Source organism: Oryctolagus cuniculus, chromosome 12 (genome assembly GCF_051225735.1).
Source record: "Oryctolagus cuniculus isolate XC-2025 breed Fujian yellow rabbit chromosome 12, ASM5122573v1, whole genome shotgun sequence".
NCBI classification, from domain to species: domain Eukaryota; kingdom Metazoa; phylum Chordata; class Mammalia; order Lagomorpha; family Leporidae; genus Oryctolagus; species Oryctolagus cuniculus.
Genome location: NC_142878.1, coordinates 85933095 through 85949808, shown reverse-complemented (window position 1 = coordinate 85949808; position 16714 = coordinate 85933095). Strand labels below are relative to the sequence as shown.

The window sequence follows — 16714 nt, the reverse complement described above, 5'->3', positions numbered from 1 at the left end:
ATGGTGAGTATTTGCAGCCTCAGGACAGAGTCGAAACCTATTGGCTTAGCACCCCCTATCCTTCACGGAGGAGCCTGCCCTACCTCCCACTGCAGCCTTTCCAACCCCTTGCTTACCCCTTTCTCTCCGGTGCACAAGCAGTCCCATCAACTGGCACTGCCCCTGCTGGCCAGGTCCTTGCTGGCCATTTCTTCAGCCCTCTGTCTCCTCCTGTTACCCACCACTTACCTCCACATCATCCCACCTCAGAGTTGGACCCTACAGTGGCAACCTCTATAGAACTCAACACTACCACAAAGCAGGGCTCGGCTCCCTCAGACCCCAGTCTATAACAGATGTTTTTCCAATTCTGTGGCTAGCTCCCCCCACCTCCACTCACCACAGCAGTGGTCACCAAGCCAACACTGAACAGAAGTCAGAGGCACTGGGGCAAGTCTGTCCCTAGAGGTTGGAGGCCTGTGGGTGCTCCATGGGTGGAAGATAACATGAGGGCTCGTACAGGGGACCTTCTTAAAAATATCTACTTCTTTGAGAGGCAGAGAGAGAAAGACACACAAACACGCACAGAGAGACAGAGAGAGCTCCCATCTACTCAAACACTCCCCAGAAGTCCACACTGGCAGGGGCTGGGCAGGTCCAAAGCTGGGAGCTGGGAATTCAATCCTGGTCTCTCACATGGAGGGAAAGGACTCAACTACTTAAGCCATCACCACTGCATCCAGGGGGGTGTGTTACCAGAAAGCAGATGTCAGTATCAAGAGGCTGGTATGGAACCTAGGCACTCTGATAGGGAACATGGTTGTCATCACTGCTGGGCCACATGCCCACCACTGGGTCACTTTCTTAATAGATAAAAATAAAAGCAAGATCGTAGGGCTCAGGTCTCCGGGGCTCCACACCCTCCCACCCACTCTGCCTCCCTCCGCCCGGCATGGGCTCAGGGCAGCTGATCTAGTTATCCACCTGAGGATCAGAAGAGTCTCTGAGACACCCGACAGACAGCACACAGGCTGGAAGGTAGCTCCCCAAAGTGTGTACTGCTGCTTTCACCCACTTTTTCAACCAGTGGTGGCCACACTTTTCCCTGGGGCAAAATGGCAAATGTGTGGAGGAGGCAGCAAAGGCGGCAGGCAGAAGAGCAAACACGGCTCATCTGGAGGGCTCTGACTGAGCGCTGCAGTCTCCGCTTCCTACTCTCACTGGGCCTCTGCTGCCCTCTGGGAGGAAGGCTTCCTGCCCAGTTAGGAAAAGCAAAGGTCAGGTCAGCCGGGCTTGCCCCCTCCCTCTTCAACACAAAGCGCCCGAGAGCTGCTTCCCACAGACAGACGCAGACATTGTTTTAAAAAAAGTAGATTATCTTAAAAAATTTTCCCTTTTACCAGAAAACCAGACAGAGAGAAAGACAGAGATCTTCCATCCACTGGCGCACTCCCCGAATGTTCACAGCAGCTGGACTGGGCTAGTCCAAAGCCAGAAGCCAGGAATCCAACCCTGGTCTCACAGGTGGAAGGCAGAGCTCCAAGGACTTGAGCTGACACACACTGCCTCCCGAAGTGTGCTTTAGCAGAAAGCTGGACTTACAGGTGGAGGTGGGACTTGAACCCGGGCACTCCAATACGGGATGTGAGTCTCAACTGATGAAAGGAACCACCTCCACCCCCAGCATATGCTGTCTTCAGTCTGTATCTTATGACCAAGCTTCAGACACTGAGCTGCTCCCTGCTACACTGTACAGCCCCTCTTCTCCTTCCGATGACACCAAACAACTTAAATCCTGACAAGCCACCAAGCCGTCCAGCCAGAGCAAGGCCAAGGCCTTTACCTTGCAAGCCGTCAACATGTCTGAAACGGCTTTGCGGCTCAGGTTGGCGGTGGCAATCACGTCCTCCTGTCTACACGAGTTCCCCGCTGCCACAGCTTTGGCTGTTGCCATGGTGATGCCCTTCGTCATCCTTATCGATTCTTCAGGTGACGATGTCTTTTCAGGTACCTCTTGGGACTGGAACACCTGCAAGTCAGAAAGAGAAGGGGTGAAAAAAAATCACAAAGGAAAGGGTAACAAGCCTTTATTCTTATCCAACCAGGCTGTAGCTCAGCATCTGAAAGTGGAGCCAGCTACTGGAAGAAAATACCCAAATGACAGGAAACTGGAAATTTAAGTACAGGCATGTTCTTGCTTTCAAGATTCTAGCACAGATGCAATCCTCAAGGCTACACTTGACATCAGCAGAAGCCAGAGGTTAACGTTTGCAGCACAGATCTGTTCGTCAACAGAAACCCACGGCCGGGATTTGCATACTTTGCATCCCAGGTGCTTGTGTGGCCTCTTGGTTCCCTTCCTCTGTGCCCGCTGCTGCTTTAGCAGTTTCCAGAACCTCAGCAATCCTGGTGCTGGTTCTGGAGCAGGGCTGACCCGAATGCATCACTCTGCACCGCGCCCCCGCTTCAGGAAGCTGTGAGGGTGGGGAAATGAAGCATTGACTCCTTCTATTCTTAGCCCATCTTGCAATTAAATCTGCATAATTGTACAGAGGTGTTCGTGTCAAGCGTGCCATGGTGACACTGAATATGTAACAGCATGCGTGCACACAAACCTTTAGAGTTTGAAGCTTCACCTGTCAGTCAAGTTGGTCGTTTCTGCTTCAACTCCAAGTCCTAACAAGAGGGACAGGTACCCTGGCTGTGAGCTGAATGTGCACCTGTCCCTGTGCTTGGGGGCCTTCATCGCAGGTAGGGCTGCCCTGTTCTCTGCCCAAGGCAACTGTGTATCGACAGGGAGAAAGGACTCAGCCAGCATCCTGGACACATGGCACCATTGTCAAACATCACTGTACCCTCAAAGTGGGCAGGAGCATTTAAAGCAGCCCAGGACCCCAACTCCCAGGTGCTCTCCTGAATGTGGTAGTGGATTTTAAGCCACATGGACACAGTGCTCCACATTTCAGCACGCGCTCCCTGAAAACATAGCCTCCAGGTGAATTCTAGATCCCACTGGGACCAAGTGTCAGTCACTCCCCGGGAAAGCTCCAAAGTTCAACTCTTCTCTTCCTTTGTCACCAACAGCCCCACGCACACGTATCAGAGCCCGTGCCCAGACTTGAGTAGGAAATGCCCAGCCCATGCATCCAGGGAGGTGCCAGGCAGCAGTGTGTAAGGATACCACTAGCTCTGGGTAGCTCCTGTATTTCTTCATTTCTCTCTCTTTTTTTAAAGATTTTATTTGAGAGTTAGAGTTACAGACAGTGAGAGGGAGAGACAGACAGAAAGGTCTTCCTTCCATTGGTTCACTCCCCAAATGGCCGCAAGGGCCGGAGCTGTGCCCATTTGGATCCAAGAGCCAGGAGCTTCTTCCTGGTCTCCCACGTGGGTGCAGGGGCCCAAGCACTTGGACCATCTACTGCCTTCCCAGGCCATAGCAGAGAGCTAGACTGGAAGAGGAGCAGCTGGGACTAGAACCGGTACCCATATAGGATGCTGGTGCCGCAGGCGGAGAATTAACCCACTGCGCCACGGCGCCAGCCCTATCTTCATTTCTCTTTCAAAGTATGAACTAAGCACAATATCAGCCAGGCCTGGATCCATTAGAGACCCCAGAACCTAAGCCTCCATCCCCCAAACCCCATGACCAGGGCTGGTGCTATGGCATAGTAGGTTAAGCATCTGCCTGCAGCACTGCCATCCCATGTGGGTACTGGTTTGCGTCCCGGCTGCTCCACTTCTGATCCAGCTCCCTGCTGATAGCCTGGGAAAGCAGCAGAGGATGGCTCAAGTGCTTGGGCCCCTGCACCTACGTGGGAGACTGAAAGCAGCTTCTGGTTCCTTGTTTTTCAATCAGTGTAGCTCTGGCTGTTACGGCCCACTGGAGAGGAAACAAGTGGATGAAAGACCTCTCTAACTCAGCCTCTCAAATAAATAAATAAATCATTAAAAAAAAAAAAAAACCAAAAACCAAGAAAACCTATAGGATCACTTGTTTCTAGTGCTGATCCTCAGGGCACCTAAACAGTTGACCCCCAAAAAAGGTGCAGAGCAAGTGGAAGCAATAGCAGGTTCCCCAGTACCTTCCACCCACCCACCCAAAACTCAGTCTGTCGTGTGACCTCCCATTTAAAAAAGCTCAGGGGCTGGCGCTGTGGCACAGCGGGCTGAAGCCCTGGCACGCAGCACTGGTATCCCATGTGGGCACTGGTTTGAGTTCCCGGTTGTTCCGCTTCCGATCCAGCTCCCTGCTAATGCACCTGGGAAAGCAGTGGAGGACGGCTTAAGAAGCAGCTCCTGGCTCCTGGCTTTGGATCAGCTCAGCTCTGTCTGTTGTGGCCATTTGGGGAGTGAACCATCAGATAGAAGACATTTCTCTCTCTTTGTTTCTACCTCTCTATGTAACTCTTTCAAATAAATAAAAATAAATCTTTAAAAAAAATCTCAGCTTGAAACCATCCCTTTCAGCCTATTTCTCTCTGTAGGAACTAAGATATCAACACATAGCCGATATGAGATCATAAGAACAGACATCATCCCCTCCACAGCAACTTAGGGATTGCCACCCCACACTGCTGAAACAAGGCGGCAAAATGAACAGGGTCTATGCCTCTAAGATCAGACCCCTCCAACAGGAAGGAGCTGGATCTTAAAGGCCCACGTCTCAGGGAAAGGCTCCCAGCACTTTCCACCTCCAAAAGTGAACCTCACCCGACAAAGTCCACACGTGTGCAGCAGCGTGAGCTGTTAGCAACAGCACAGGAATCATGAGAGGCCACACATGTACTTGTGAATGGACCTTGGGCTGAGTGTTAACAGCCACACTGATGTGCCCTTTGCCAGGAATCCTCCACGATGCTGTGGTTTCATGCTGTGATTTCAGTGGCATGAAGCCTGAATTGTCCTACATGATGCAGTCCAGTGAATTCCTTAATTACCACTACACACTCTTCCTAGCCAGACTCTGCCGCGTGTGGTCTCAACTATGCAGTGCTATCCACAGGCAGGTGAGGAGGCTTCCCTGGTTCAGGTGTCCCAGGAGACCCCTCTTTATGCTTCAATTCTCACACAAGCTCCTGCTAGGTCAGCAGGTGCCCCAGGGAGGGGACCCCTTACCGTGAGCTCCTGCTTTATGTACTCGATGGTGGCCTCCAGTGCCCTTGTGCCCCGGGTGGCTTCATCCTCCACTGCCTTCACAGTCTTGAGGAGAGAAGTGACGTTGGTCACCATCACCTGCAGAGGAAGAGAGAACAGTACACTACTCGCTTCAGCTCTTTATTTATTTTTAGAGAGAGAGCTCCCGTTTTACTCCTCAAATGCCCACAACAGCCAGGACTGGGCTGGGCCCAACCTGGGAAAGCAACCCAGGTTCCCCCACATGACTGAGCCATCACCCAGTGCCTCCCAGGGTCTGCATTAGCAGGAAGCTGGAATTGGGAGCCAGAGCTGGGAACTAAACCCAGGCATGCTGCTATGGGATGCAGACGTCTTCACTGGTGTCTCAAGTGCTAGGCCAAATGTTTGCCCTGTTACTTCTGACCTGACGATGTTAGCAAGACAACTCTTTGTCCTTTAAGTGAGAAAGAAATGCAGATGTGTATTCTCCCAGTACTCTCATACAGACTGTCCTACCCCTCAAGCTAATCTACTACCTTTGCGGCTCCCTTGAGCTGGTACATGGAGGGGTCATCAGCTGGCTTGCTGGCAGCTCCCTTGGTTGCACCAATGAGGTCAGAAAGGGCCTTGGCCACATCTTTGATGGCGTTGATCAGCACCACCTGAAAGAGAGCACAGTCACGTAAGCAGGCGCTCAGCAGACGCTGGCTGACTTCCCTAGGGCCTTGCACGCCAAGGGCGAGCTTGGACACGAGGATTGAGAGACGGGCAGGTCTCTACGTCACCAGCTCTGAAGCCTGCAAGTTACGCATTACCCCCCGGGAAGCCACAGTTGGGCGTTCTGGTGCAGGAATGTGGACTTTCCAGGGGTGGCTGAAGCTGAGACAGAATGGGGAGGCTGGGTCTGAAAATATAGCATATTTACAACTGCAGACCCAGCAACCCTGCTGAAAGCTGCCCAGGACAGGGTGAAGGCATGTGGGAGGAGCTAGCACTGACCCCAGCCTGACACCCTCATCACTGAGAACATTCTCTTAATCTCACACTGGGCTACAAGGCCGCCCTGGTACCCATGCCTGCCCCTCTGGCTTATAGGAGGCTCTGCCTCCCTCAGTATGTGATGCGGATGTAGGTTGCTCTTCCTCCCCATGGCTGATTCCCACTCAGGACCTTTGTTCTTGCTGGAACCCGACTCTTCCGGTTGTTTGGGTCTCAGCTCCGACGTCAAGTCCTGCACCTGTCTTGACCACGCCGGCTATCAGCCCACCCCCCGAGCACTGTTCTCTTCACGGCATTTCACCGTACATGAATGCCTTTCTGTTCTCTTGTGCACTGTCTACTCTTCGATGCAGATGCAAGCTCCAGGAGGCTCGGGCCGGACTTCCTATCTGTTCTATGCTCAGAGCAGGGTACAGGCACCAGTAAATGCTTGTGGAATGAATGAAGCCCAGGAAAAGATGCATTATCTATGTTAACTTCTTTAACTGGACAGTGTTGGACTTGGAATCAGCAGTAGGGGTCACAGGCAGGACCTATGTGATTTTGGAATAGCATGTAAGTCATTCAGGTCACCTCGGCCCAGCAGTTCCACAGTTCTATGATCGTAACCACAACTGCCTCCCTGTGTGCTGGCAGCTCTGGGTGCTGAACCAAGCACTCTGCATGCATCACCTCATTTAATCCTCGCCACCATCTTTTCCAGCAGGAACTCCAAGCCTTAAGCCCACGCTCCCAGAGCCTGGGAGAGGCTGAGTGGGGAGTACGGGCCCTGATTTCCATGATCTGAAGGGCCAAAGTCTTAACCTCCACACTATGAGGGTACTTCAGAAAGTTCAAGGAAAATGGAATTAAAAAATGTTGATTTAGAGGCAAAAAACTGAAGTCCGTGTATATGTGGGGTCTTCAAGGCACTCATGAAAAATGCTTATTATTAAAAACTACACAGAGATTTCAAATTTCATTTGCATCCAAGTAAACATATTACTTTTTAAAAGATTTCCACATTTTTTAAAATTTGAAAGATGAAAGTCTTCCATCCACTGGTTCACTCCTCAAGTGACTGCAACAGCTGGAGCTGGGCCAGGCTGAAGCCAGGAGTGCGAGAACACAATTGTGGTCTCCCATGGGGGTGGCAGGAAACCAAGTACTTGAGCCATCAAATGCTGCCTCCCAGGGTGTGCACTTGCAGGACACTGGATGGGAAGTTGAGGAGCTGGGACTAGAACCAGGCACTTTGATGTGGGATGCATGCATCCCAAGCAGCAACTTACGTGCTGTGCCCAATACCTGCCAATATAAAACTATCTTTAAATTTCATTCTTTACGAACCTTCTGAAGCACCCTCGTGCATCAGGCTCAGAGGCTCTGACTCCTTGTCTACAGGTAGAATTAGCAGCATCAGCCCTGCCTACCCCATGGAATACTGGGAGGATGAGCTGGGACAACACATGTGAAAACCTACCAGGGACTCAGAGTCCTAGACAGCTGCATCAAAGGAAGCGATTTTGCAGCCCCCTGCCCTTTGACATCCCCTTGTGTGCCCTGTCAGCTTGAGAGACCAGCAACCTCAGCCTCAGAGCCCATGGGGCAGCCCAGGGCTCGCAAGGAAGGTACCTGCATGGACCGCACACTCATTCCTGAGGTCACAGTGATGGGGGTAGGGGTGACAAGGGCAGACACAGGCATGGCCAGCCAAGGCCTGCTGTCCACACCCACAGTACCCAGCACTCTGTCCCATCCCTGGTCACTTGACAACTGACGAGTAGGGACATCTTTCTTATAGCATCTTTTTAAATTAACAAGATCTCATTAGAAGTTGGTACTTCAGGATATCTAGACCTCTAGGAGTTAAAATCCTACAGCAACAGCACAAACATATCTAAACAACCCAATTAAAGCATAGGCCCACATTGTAGTGCAGTGGGTTATTTGCCAGCATCCCATATTGGAGCACTGTTTCAAGCTCTGGATGTTCCAGTTTCAATCTAGCTTTCTGCTAATGCACCTGGGAAAGCAGCAGAGAGTGGCTGCCACCCATGTGGGAGACCAGGATGGAGTTCTTGGCTCCTGGATTTGGTCTGGTCCAGCCCTCACTGTCATGGCCATGTGGGGAGTGAACCAGTGGGTAGAAAATCTCTTTATGCTCTCCCTCTCTCTTAACTCTACCTTTCAAATTAATTTTTCAAAAATATTTTATTAATTTATTTGAGAGAGTTGCAGAGGGAGAGATAGAGAGAAAGGTCTTCTATCTATTGGTTCACTTTCCAAACAGCCATAATAGCTGGAGCTGCGAAGCTGGGCTGATCAGAAGCCAGGAGCTTCTTCCAGGTCTTCCACGTGAGTACAGGGACCCGAGCACTTGGGTCATCTTTCATTGCTTTCTCAGGCCATAAGCAGAGAGCTGGTTTGGAAGAGGAACAGCTGAGACATGAACTGGTGCCACTTGGGATGCCGGTGCCACAGGTGTAGGCTTAGCCCACTACACCACAGTGCGGCCCCAAACAATCAATCTTAAAAAAGAGAAAAAAAGAAAAAAGAGAAAGAAAAATGGGCCAAGGACTTGAAGAGACACTTCTCCAAAGAAGAAACACATGGCCAAAAGTTATACACAAAGGAGCTCAGTGTCACCCACCGTCAGTGGAATGCAAGTCAAATGTCCACCTCACATCTGCAAGGTGGACCATTACTAAAAAAAATAAAAAAAATAAAAAAAAACAAATGTTGGTGAGGATGCAGAGAAAGAAGCCAGAGTGCACTGTGAGTGGGAAGGCAAAGTGGACCAGGCACCACAAAAACAACATGGAGGGCACTCAAAAAAAAAAAAAAAATTCAAAACCAGAATGACCCTACGACCCTCTCAAATAAATGAGCCTATGACCAGCAATCTCTCCTTAAAAGAACTGAAATCAGGACTTGAACAAGCTGTGAGCACTCTGGTGTTCACAGCAGCATAATTCCCAAGATATGAAGCGTGGTGAACTCTCACAGTGGGATATTATTTAGCCCAAAAAAGGGAGGAAACCCTGCAATGAGCCACAGCGTGGATGAATCCTGACGATACAAGACTAAGCGAAACAAGCCGCTCCCAGAACAAACATATCACATTTCCACTCACATGACGAGCCTGAAACTCAAACTCACAGACACAGAGGGGCAGGCAACGAGCGCTCCCATGGAAGACTGTCACATGTCAGTCACACAAGCTGAGTGAGTTCCAGCGCCCTGCGGTACAGCACTGGGCCAGGGGTCAGCAGGGCTGCATCGCACACCTGCATCGCACGTCAATGCTTTCAACACAAAAAAAGAAACACAGGCAAGGAAAGAGGTTGATGGCAAGGGAGAGGCTCGCGCTGGCCACCTCTGTGGCAGAGCGGTAGATACAAGGGGCCTCATTCTACGATTCTACTGTATATGCGATGAGAAGCACTATAATAAGCTAACAGGAAAACCAAGTGTCTGCAACAATTCGATGCTTTTCTCTGCATTAAGACACTTGGATCCTCTCAGGCCACTGGGCTTTGGCCAGGAGCATGTGCTTCTGCTGTGGACACTCTGAGGATTTGTTCTTAAACTTTCTATTCCTTCGTCAGAGTGGACAAAAAAATCCTGCAGGCAGGGATTCCTGTGAATGCTTAGAGCTCCCAGGGGCAGCCAGACTGCTCTCTGATGTTATCAGAAATCCAGAAGAATGTCCCAACGGCAGCATGACAGTGTCCTCGTGGATCTCGGCTCCCCTCAAGGACATCGGGAGGGAAGGCTCAGATCACATGGGAACAAAGTCCGTGGGCTCAGGTCCACCAGCACGGTCACTGCCGCCCACCTGGGCACTGAACAGCAGGGGGTTCTGTTTGGTTTTGTCCAAACAGATCGATTTACCAGTGAAAATCCAAGTGTTTACCAAAGGCTGGTGTGAGCATAGGGAGAAGTGTGTCTCAGGTTTTGCACTCTTAGGCACAGGTAGCATCTATGTGGGGATGACTTGGCTGGCTGTTGGTTCAGCACGGATCTGTGGGGCATCCACTGCAGGCCAGGAGCTGCACCAGGTACACCAGCTCCAAAGAATAAACTGCGGCGACCGTTCTTGAGGTGTTTCTGGGATGGGGGATCAAGGAACAGGCAGCGGATGTGCATGAACTTGAGGGCCCAGGAGCATGGAGTCCTTCAGAGGCTACCTTCTCAAGGCGGGCTGTGAGCTGTGGTACAGTTCACTTCCTCACCCACATCTAGCTGCTGCCCACCACCCCACACAGCAGCTGGGGCCATCGTGGGCCTCGGTGGCACTGCAGCCCATAGCCAGGTTGCAGGCTTGGGTCTTTCTCGACTCTGCCATGTCTGGTGCGTTCAGACCCTTCCTCCTCAGTGCTGGGCCCCTGACTTTCCTCCCACAGCTGCCACTTCTCAAGCTCCCTACACACTTCCCCTTAATATGGCCCTCAGCGTTGAATTCCTCAGGGCTCTGCCTGGACCACTTTCTTCTCTCCCTCTCCTGCAGTTGCAAGGGCTATCTAGGAGGCAATGATTCCCAAATCCATGTTCCTGTATCTGGGCCGGTGCATGCCCAATCACTAGGTCCACCTGCAGGTCTCCCTGGCACCTCCAATGCCACACATCCTGACTGCACTCACCAGCAGCCCCCAAGGCTGGTCCTCCCTCCAAGGAGCTCTACCTGGGTCCATGGAGTCCCCATCCACACCCTGCTGGAGGTGAGTGCAGTGAGGTGTGGAACCTCATCTCATGCTCACCTCATCTCCTAATGCCCACTGTGTCCAATCCTTTACCACACTGGCTGAGGCCCCCTTGTAGGTTCCTCCCAGATCTGTAGGTTTTTCTCCACCCCCATGACACCCCACCTCGGGGATGCTTGGATCAACACTTTCTACTGCTTCACCAAAGCAGACACACACACATGCACTGTGGGCTTCAACTGGTCCCTGCAAAACCTCTTCTGAGGCCTGGTGCTGGGTGGTCGTGGGATCTCGAGGAAGGCACTCCCCAGGCCCTGTGCATACCTGGGTCTCAGGGTCATCGGAGCCCAGGCTGGCTGCCCCCAGCTTGACCACCTCGGCCAGCTGGGTGATGGTGGCTGCCGAGGACTGCGCCGCCTGGGCCAGCTTGTCTGGAGTGGATGCAGCCCCCGACACAAGCAGCTTCGTGTCTTCCACCAAGGCCTTGGCTGTCTTCAGAATGTTCTCCCTGGGGATGCAGGCAGGACAGAGAGAAAGGGCAAAACCTGAGGACTCGGAGTCAGGCAGAGAAGGGAATCTTCCCAGGGGGCTTTTGCTAAAAGGCTTTGAAGGCTAAAAGGCGGCACTCTACCTTGCCTTACTGCAGGTATGGGGGACATGTGGCCTGTGGGCTGTGTAGGGCCTGTGAAACCACATGGTCTGGCCCTGCCAAGGCAACCCCAGGCAGGACTCAAAGTTTAAGAAACCTGGGGCCTGTGCTGTGGTGCATCAGGTCAAACTGCTACCTGCAGCACCAGCATCCACGTGAGCGCCAGTTCAAGTCCTGGCTCTTCTACTTCTCACCCAGCTCCCCATTAATGGCCTGGCAAAGCAACAGAAGATAATCCAAGTCCCTGAGCCCCTGCACCCACGCGGGAGACCCAAAGGAAGCTCCTGGCTCCTGGCTTTGGCCTGGGCCAGTCCCAGCTGTTGCGACTATTTGGGGAGTGAACCAGCGGATGGAAGATCTCTGTGTCTCCCTCTCTCTAACTCTACCTTTCAAACAAACAAATGCTTCAAAAAAATTCAAGAAATGCACAGCAGGCTAATCTTTGAACTGATAATTTAAAGATGCTACAAATATTCAAATGGCCCTGGGCAGAAGAAAGGTCCCCAGCCCTGCTATGGGGGGTGCTCAGCTTCCACGTGGGCAATGCTGAGCAGCAAGCACAGAGTGGATCAGCTGCAGTAAAATTTCTGCAAAAGTTTCAGACCTAGCAGTGCAATGAAACAAAAGCTCAGCTCCTTTGGCTCCTGCTCTCTGTCCAGACTTCAACACGTACAATTATTAAAAGCCAGAAACTAGACTTTAGACAAAAAATATGTGCTGTGGAGGCACCTGGTTTGGGGCACGTTGTCCAGGGATCAGAGTCCAAGGGGCCAGGCTCTGGGAGGCACAGCGAGGCACTGGGAATCTGTGCCCAGCCCAGCTCTGGGCAGGCTATGGGTGAGGATTTGGAGTTTCCAGGCCCAAGTGGTGAGTGCCCAGTGGCAGCCTTGTGAGCCAGGCTCTCAGAGCAAGGCTGGCAGAGGCAGCGGGCTGGGAGCACCTCTCCCCAAACCATCCCCAAGTGCCTGTGCTGGTGCTCCGGAACCTGCCGGGGTGGGGAGCGGCCCGAGGAACAGACCTCCCTAGTCCAGAGAGGGAAAGCTCAACAAGACGTCCTCGGCTGGTACCGGCTGCACTTCGGGCTGTTGAGGGCAAAGCTCAAGTGTGACTTGGTGCTGACAGTGGCTTCTTGGAGTCATAGGGTTCCTTTTCCCTACTTGAGCATCGTGCTGAAATAAGACCAGGTAATGGCATTTCTGACCCTGGGGTGGTGGCTCCAAGGTCGACCCTGAGTGACAGGGTCAGGCCAGCCCGGGCCCCTCTGGGAAGGAGGCCTCCTACCTGTGGTCCGCAAAGGTCTCGCTGTTCTCCGCGTTCAGCGTCCCTGCCGTGGCAAACATGATGGTGGTGTCCAGGTCGGCGATGATCCCAGACACCGCAGTAGCGGCTGTGATGCATGCCTGGGTCCCCTTGTTCCCAGCCTGCAGGGCTGACAGCACCAAGGACACCTGAGGACAGAAGTGGAGTGAGAATCAGAGCCGTGAACCAGAGAAAATGTGACCCACATTTTCATCGATTCTGAAGACACAATTCTATTCTCTCCTGTGAGTCAACATAGCTTAGGGTTCACAGCCTCAGTCTGAATCCCAGCTCGGCCATTTATGGGCCACATGACCTTGGGCAAGCTGTTTCACCTCTCTGAGTCTCAGGTTTCTCATCTATAAAATGGGGCTATTCCTTCTTGCCAATCAGGGTGGTTGAGCAGATGGAGGGGGGGCAACCAAGTGTCCAGCAAGGATCTGCACACAGGAGGAGTTCAGCAGAGGGCAGAGGGCAGATGCTACTGCTCATCCATTACTATTCTGTTTCTAAACCAACCAAGATGGGTCAGAGTGCAGGCTTCTGTGACAGGCCTGGCCCTCTCCACCCTTTCATTAAGATGGTGATAGGGACAGCCCAGTGCCAACACCTGTCCTTCACCTGCAGAGGGGATCCTGGAGGGGCTGGAGTCCAGAGGGGACCCACCTAAGTAACCTCCCCACTCCTGAGGCTCCAGCAAGTCATCAATCACCACTGAGTAAGGATTCCAGGGACCTGAGGTCCAGGCTAAGGGGTGAACCCAGTGTTTTTCCTTGCAGAAACCTGTGTGCACCCCTTCCCAGCCCTCTAGTACCCCTTCGCTGTTCCGGGCAGGCATCCCCGACCATGGCACACCCTGCTTATAAGGGTCTCAACCACGTGTCAGTTTCACCTGCCCTTCACTACTTGGACACAGCACCTGCTCTCTGGGTCTGTGCTCTGCCTGCAAGGCCCCTTCCTCTTGTCCAGCCACTGACCTCCTCATGCTGCACGAGGAGGTTCAAGATCCCTACTGGGACACCTCCCCAGAGTCTCTTCATCCAGAGACAGCGCTGCCTCCCAGGATTCCATAGCATACTCTCCTTGCACTCAGAGTAGCCCACTGCCCAAAGGTTAAGAACAGTCTCTTATACAGTGGGCAGTGGCCTAGCGGTTCACTTGCTGGTTGGGATGCCTATACTCTGTATCACACAGTACCTGGATTTAAGCCCAGCTTTGCTCCCAATCCCAGCTTTCTGCTAACGCATACCAGGAGGCAGCAGGCAATGGTTCAAGGACTTCAGTGCCTGCCATTTGCTTGGGAAACCTGGGCTGAATTCCCAGCTCCACACTTTGGCCTGACCTGGTCCTGGCTAGGCATCTGAGGAGTGAACCACTGGATGGGAATTGTTTGTCTTTCAAATAAGCTTTTTAAATTCCCAGAAAAACAACAACAAAACCCAGTACGCTTCAGGCTAGCGGCTGGAGACTGTGAGGCCAAGAGCTCTTATACCCAATTCTGGGTACACCACCAGCACCCCTGATGGTAGCTGACTCGATGAACGGTCTGAAAACATCCTGTGAATAGATTTTTTAAGACATGCTGTACAGGGCAGAGGGGCATTAGCGAGAAGCACAGGGTCTGAGATGTCCTCTCTCCTGTGCCGCTCAGATCTCAGCAGGAGAGGCACAGGGATGGCTGCCTAGCATCTGCATGTCCCAGGACCAGCCCACAATCAACTCTTTATCTTCCTCGCTTGCCCAATCCTCCTTTAAAAGCCACAAGGAAAAGACGAGTCAGACAGGCACAGGACTGGCCAGGGAAGGAGGGATCCAATTTCTAGAAGAACTCAGAGCAGGCAGAGACAAGGCACGGGAAGTCTGCAGGCAGGGTGGAGGGGAGCTGTCCTTAGACAAGGTTAGGAAAAAATGAGTCCGGAAACAGAGGCCCACCCACTGCAAAAGTTGTGCAAGCCAGCAGGTGTTCACTGAGGGCTCTGGGGCTGGGCACACAAAGGGAGAAAAGTCAAGGGGCTCACGGTTGGAGCTGCACTGTGTACCTCACCAAGACCCGAGGCCAACTGGGTGCCGGTGGGAAGGGAGATTAGAAGAGCAGGGGCACCGAGCAAGAAACCACCAAAAAGGCTGTGGACAACCAAGACAGCCGGCCACCCCCCCAGCTCTGCTCCTTCTCCAGGTGTCGTACATCAGAGCTTTTGCCTTAAGCAGCAGCAAGGCCAAGGCCAGCTCGGGAAGATCATGTGGCTTGGCCACGCTCACAAATACGCCCTCTCCTGCCCCTAGTGCTCCTGCTACAAGGTCTTCTACAGAGGAACTTGGCCAGAGACACTTCAGCAACAAGCCAGGGCTTTGAAAGGACAGGGAAAATACCTTCCTCGAGCAGAGACACTTGTTTCCTTGTCCTATGGAGCCTAGGGAGGCCAAGCAGTCCTGCGGGCTACAGGAGGCGGCCGGCCAGCCAGCCAAGCTTGGCCTTGGTGAGGGGGTCACGGACAGAGCAGCCTCTATGGGCAGCTGCTTCCAGCTGAGGGCCTGCCCCATCCATTTTGAGTCTCGTCACCAAGTCTCCCAAGTCTCATGAAAGAACGGTGCCTCACTTGAACATTTCTTTGCACCAGAATAAGTTTACCTTTCAATTCCATTTTCCTTGAACTCTTTGAAGTACCTGCATGTGTGCTCTGAACCAAAGTGACAGGAGAGGGAAAGACCACCCACACACGCATGCGTCCTTCAGCCTGGGCTCCACACAGCCCGTGAAACAGCCGCCCTGAGCAATGTGCCAGTGACATGAGCGCAACAAAAATATTCGTACCCCGGGCAAGAACAAAAGTGCTACTGAGAACCGAGAAAACATCCTGGGAGAAAAAGGGTTTGGCGCAAAGTTTACAGAAAACAGTGGCCTGTAATCACTCAGCATTTAACTACATGTCTGGCAGGGGGCCAAGCACTTTCACACACATCACTGTATTGTATCCCATAATCCTTACGAGCTGGGTATTAGATATTTTCATCATTTTACAGATGAGAAAGTGGCTTGGAAAGGTGAAGGGCCTCCGAGCTAGGATCTTCCAAGCCTGTGGATAATACTGCAGTCCTCTCCTACAATCTTGTGCCCCGTCCGCTCCTCCTTATCTGCTGCAGATCAGGTGGTGACGTGGAAGGAACTTTAAGTCCTCTGGACTCAGCCCTGAGCACCCAGGAGCCTCCTAAAGAAGGAGGAGGAGGGCACAAAGTGTCAGCAAGGAGCTGTGGGCTGCTGCTGGAGACTTCTATCCAGCCCAGCTGCAGGTGAGCCCTTGAAGAAGGTTGAGCACTGGCTGGCTTCATGGGACAGGCCCTCCTGTGCTCCTGATTTCTCACCCTCAGCGCCCCAATGCGCCCATCCCTGGAGGGAAGCAGCATCGAGGCAGCTGCCTCAGCGCCTTGGATTCCTGCTCGCTTTCCTGACTTTGCTCTCAATCTCAGCTCCCTGTACCTGACCCCGGGGCCACTCCTTACCTTCTCCGTGACCGCCCGCGCACACTCGATCAGCTCCCTCTTGGTGTAGCTGTCCGTGGGGCAGACCTGGAGGGCCCCGGCCTTTTGCACCAGGAAGATACAGCCGTGGCCCAGGTCCTGCACGCGTGTGCGAATCTGGAAGCCGATCTGCAGAGGGAAGCCCGGGATGGGGAAGCAGTGATGGACCCTGCCATCGAGGCCCTCCCTATGTGGAAAATTTCCCTGCGCCCTATGGGAGCCTGGCTAGGAAAATTCCACTCCTATTAGAAGCCCGTGTCTGGTGAAGTATGGAATTTGGTTGATTTTGCTTCCCTCTTCAGAGACTGTAAAATGCCCCCAGTCTTCATGAAGCAAGCTAGCAAAATGCCTCCCTGATGTTAGCTGCCTTGGCTCTGTATGGCTTATCTGCATCTGGAGCCACCAGGTAAGAAAAGTAATTAGATGGGCTCTGTGGGATAATTCTGTTACTCATTCAACAAGCATTTATTGC

At 52.6% G+C, this 16714-nt stretch overlaps 1 protein-coding gene across 43 annotated transcripts in view; it reads right to left on the bottom strand.

Moving 5' to 3' along the window:
• Positions 1-16714, bottom strand: part of TLN2 (talin 2) — a 479276-nt gene that overhangs the window by 35235 nt on the left and 427327 nt on the right. For all 43 annotated transcript variants that reach the window (XM_070054308.2, XM_089310520.1, XM_070054305.2 and 40 more), the window contains 6 exons: positions 16225-16371; positions 12709-12875; positions 11103-11286; positions 5631-5756; positions 5095-5211; positions 1823-2008 (listed from right to left, as the gene is read on the bottom strand). In XM_070054308.2, the coding sequence (XP_069910409.2) occupies positions 1823-2008; positions 5095-5211; positions 5631-5756; positions 11103-11286; positions 12709-12875; positions 16225-16371 (927 nt within the window). The remainder of the gene's footprint in view (positions 1-1822; positions 2009-5094; positions 5212-5630; positions 5757-11102; positions 11287-12708; positions 12876-16224; positions 16372-16714) is intronic.